The sequence below is a fragment of the Belonocnema kinseyi genome, chromosome 3 (genome assembly GCF_010883055.1).
Source record: "Belonocnema kinseyi isolate 2016_QV_RU_SX_M_011 chromosome 3, B_treatae_v1, whole genome shotgun sequence".
NCBI classification, from domain to species: Eukaryota; Metazoa; Arthropoda; class Insecta; order Hymenoptera; family Cynipidae; genus Belonocnema; species Belonocnema kinseyi.
In genome coordinates, this window is record NC_046659.1 from 79,119,896 (window position 1) to 79,123,447 (window position 3,552).

At 29.6% G+C, this 3,552-nt stretch overlaps 1 protein-coding gene across 10 annotated transcripts in view; it reads right to left on the reverse strand.

The window, feature by feature from the left end:
- Nucleotides 1–3,552, reverse strand: part of LOC117169459 (aryl hydrocarbon receptor nuclear translocator homolog) — a 78,123-nt gene that overhangs the window by 12,612 nt on the left and 61,959 nt on the right. For 7 of the 10 annotated variants that reach the window (XM_033355848.1, XM_033355850.1, XM_033355849.1 and 4 more), the window contains one exon: nucleotides 1,074–1,286. In XM_033355848.1, coding sequence (XP_033211739.1) covers nucleotides 1,074–1,286 — 213 coding nt within the window. The remainder of the gene's footprint in view (nucleotides 1–1,073; nucleotides 1,287–3,552) is intronic. The other 3 variants (XM_033355847.1, XM_033355846.1, XM_033355843.1) reach the window with 1 other exon arrangement.

Below are 3,552 nucleotides of genomic sequence, written 5' to 3' on the forward strand. Positions count from 1 at the left end.
AAATCTAATACCTTCTCTGATGAGAATGTATTATAATGAAAAAATAACAAATTATTAATTACATTTTTTGAAACCCCACACACGAGACGAAAAAGAAATAAAATGACAAAAGTTGTGATCAGAATGTGCCCACGAAGCGGGCAGATTTTTTTGTTTTTTACTCTTGATCATGTTTTTCATGATTAGAGCCAAAACTATACAACCTATCAAAAAGTGGTTGATAACAAATTTGGAGATCTTTTTCAAATGCACCATTTTTGTCTCTTCATCTTTTACCGTATTTTACATAGTTTGACAGAAAAATGTAATTTTTGAATTTTTCATAATTTTGTATGCTGTCAAAATATGAAATTTTGATTTTTCAAAAAATTCAAAAAACTGTTATGATAATCTTGTAGGGCTTTCAAAAATAGGGCCTTTAGTTTAGGACATTAAACAAGTGTACCAAAGGCGAATCTAATAGATTAATTTTTTCAAAAGTTATTGTGTTCACAGACAGACATACAGGCAGACACATTCGTCAAAACCTGTTCTTCGGATTCAGGGGGTGATTGAAAATAATTACAGAGCCTATCCGTTACAGTTTGCAGTTTGAATCGCTTTAATATCTTTGTTAGAACTGAAGATCATATAGTTGTACATTTTTGTACTTTTAAGCAACAATTTTGATTATTTCTCAAATTTCTCAACTGCAATTTGTTCACAACAGTTTTCCTCATACATGCTCTAAACTTGAAAGTTCTTAAATGTAGACGAAAATCCTTACTTTTGTTTTTAAATTGTTCAACCTGCAAAGCACACCATGTTTTTACATAAACGTCTTCAAGCTCATTTACGTAGAACACTTTTAGCTTTAATATGATTATTTTTTTATTGGGTAGCAATTTTTTTGTCGGTGAGTTGTTAAGCTTCAAAGGCAGATGCCTAACATTTTCTCGCCGATAGTAGAATCGAGTCACGAATAATCGAGATGTTTTGTGATGGATTTAAAGCAATCAGAGTTGTTGAATCTCTTCCGATCTACTTTGCATGGATTATTAAATGTCACGGGAAATGGAACAAAAAAGCCATACCAAACTCACCAGTAGGGGGCCAGTTTTTAATATACCCCGTACAGTGGACGACAGCGTAACTTTGACCGTCTCTTGCTGGTGGGCCAAGGGAATTTCTTTGTTTCATGCGATGAAGGCCGTGAGCCGCTGCCATATCGCCAGTAGTTTGCAGATTCCCGACCTTCATGCGGCAGATGAAACCTCGTCTGGATCCCATGCATAATCTCACTGAGGCTGCGAGGTCAAATTTTATATGTAGAATTAATTCATTCGGAAAAAGGATTGTTTTTAGAAAAAAGTACTCGTGTATTATAGTTCAGGGATTCCGAACCATCAAGTGTCTCCAAAGATAATATCCGGGATAACAGTGATTCAGTAGTTCTATTGTAAGGAAGCAGGGTGTAAATCCAAATCAGGGAAAATATTTGTTTCACATTTCCATGTTTTTCCCCGGCATCTCAAGTTTTTTTTTCCACGCGTAATTTTTCGTAGTACATAATCATTCAAATATTAAAATTTTGTTATGCCATCGAGCCGGAATATGTATGCGGTTTCGCGATTTTATTATGAATAATGTTGCCTTTTACCAGTTTCTAAGAATTCAATTGATAAGTTTAATTTAAAAAGCTATGATCAATTATATTAAAAGATATTCTTAAATATATTAACACCAGTGATTAATTGGCTACCATATTAAATTTAATTAAAATCGCTTCAAATTCCTGACTTTTCCAGTAAAAGTATTGCATTTTTAATAAGATAGATAAATTTTCAATCAAATTGTTCCAATTTTCAACTAAAAAATATCAGTTTTCAACCAAAAATGGAATGGTTGAACTTTCACTAAAACAATGAATTTTTAAATGGAATAATTCAATTTATAACCAAAAAGATGAATTTTCAACCGAGAAGCTTAATTTGTAACAAAAAAGACGAATTTTCAACAAAATATACCAGTTTCCCAACTAAAAAAAGATATATTATCAATACAAAATTAAATAGTTCAATTTTCAGTTTAAAATAATAATGTTCAAACAAAGGGGTGAATTTTCAACTAAAGTGATGGGATATTCAATTGGACTAGTAGTTACATTTTCAGTTTAAAGAAACGAATTTTCAAAAAAATACTTATATTTTTAATCAAAGTGATAAATTGTCAACTAAAATTATGGGTCTTCAACTGAAATAGTTGCATTTGAAACAAAAAAGATGAATCTTTGACTAGAATAATTGAATTTTCAACTAAAAAAGATATTTTTCCTACTAAAAATTGCATGATTAAAATTTTAGTTAAAAAATAATTCTTCAACTACAGAGGTAATTTTTTAAAATAAAACGATGAAATATTTAAATGGGGTTAACAGTTAAAAAAATAAATAAATAAAAATGTAACACGCAACAGTTCACACTTCCTACTTTAAAACAAAAATCATTAAAGTTAAAACAATATTTGCAATTTTTTATTTTCTGGTTATATCAACGTTTTTCACAGGGAATCGATTTCAAACAATTTAAGGTTACCTTGTTGTTTTACATTGGAAATTAGTATTTCCAAGAAAAAAAATGATAATCTGAGCAAAATTTAGAATCGTTAACAATTAAAATTTAAGAAACTTCTTTCATAAAGTACCCTATAGACATTTTCAAAATAAAATTTAAAAATCTATTCGTGACATTATAAAACTTGGCAGAATTTAATTTATAAGCAAAGTTATTATTTTTTATATTGAAAATTTTTTCAAAACTTTCTGACATATTAAAATTCTTGAGCAAAAATACTAATTTACAGCGAAGGGCACTTACAGATTTTATTTCAAAACTTTAAATTTAAGATATAAAACAACTTCAATTAAATAAAAGCCGATCAGGAATTCGACCGCAATTGTTGCGAGATGTTCAGGATTTTTTTCAAACAGTAAAATAAAGTGAAGTTTTATTTATAAATTAAACGTTATAAAAAAGTCTCCCAATTAAGGATGTTCTAGGTGTACAGCTAAGTTCAAAATTACTTATAGTTGTACTTGTATTATAAACTTGACAAAAAGGCCCATTGATTATTGCCACAGATTTTTGCAGAAGACCCCAAGCGTAAGTAATAAGAACAAAAAATAATAGTAAGGGCCAAAATTGTATAATTAAGTGTAGTAATTTGCATATTTGTCTTTTTTCTTCCACTTTAAGCAAAATTCGTAATTTTCATTAAATGTTGATTCGCAGAAGCTTATTCTATTCCTTGAAAGGTTCTTTACAATTGAACCGCTGGCGACCAAAAGGGGACACGGCCGAATTCAGCCTGAGAAGTATTGTCCTGAGTGTCAATTTTAAAAATCTTTCTAATTTCAATTTTAAAGCCTGATACTTGTGGAGAATTTCAAGGCGCATCTTTTTTCCCTCTTGAAAAAATTTATAGGTTTTGTAGTTTTTGAGATAATTGGTAAAAAGTGGATTTTTTGAAAACTAAAAATTCCAATCTTTTTTCACTTCAACTCGCGCTAATTTA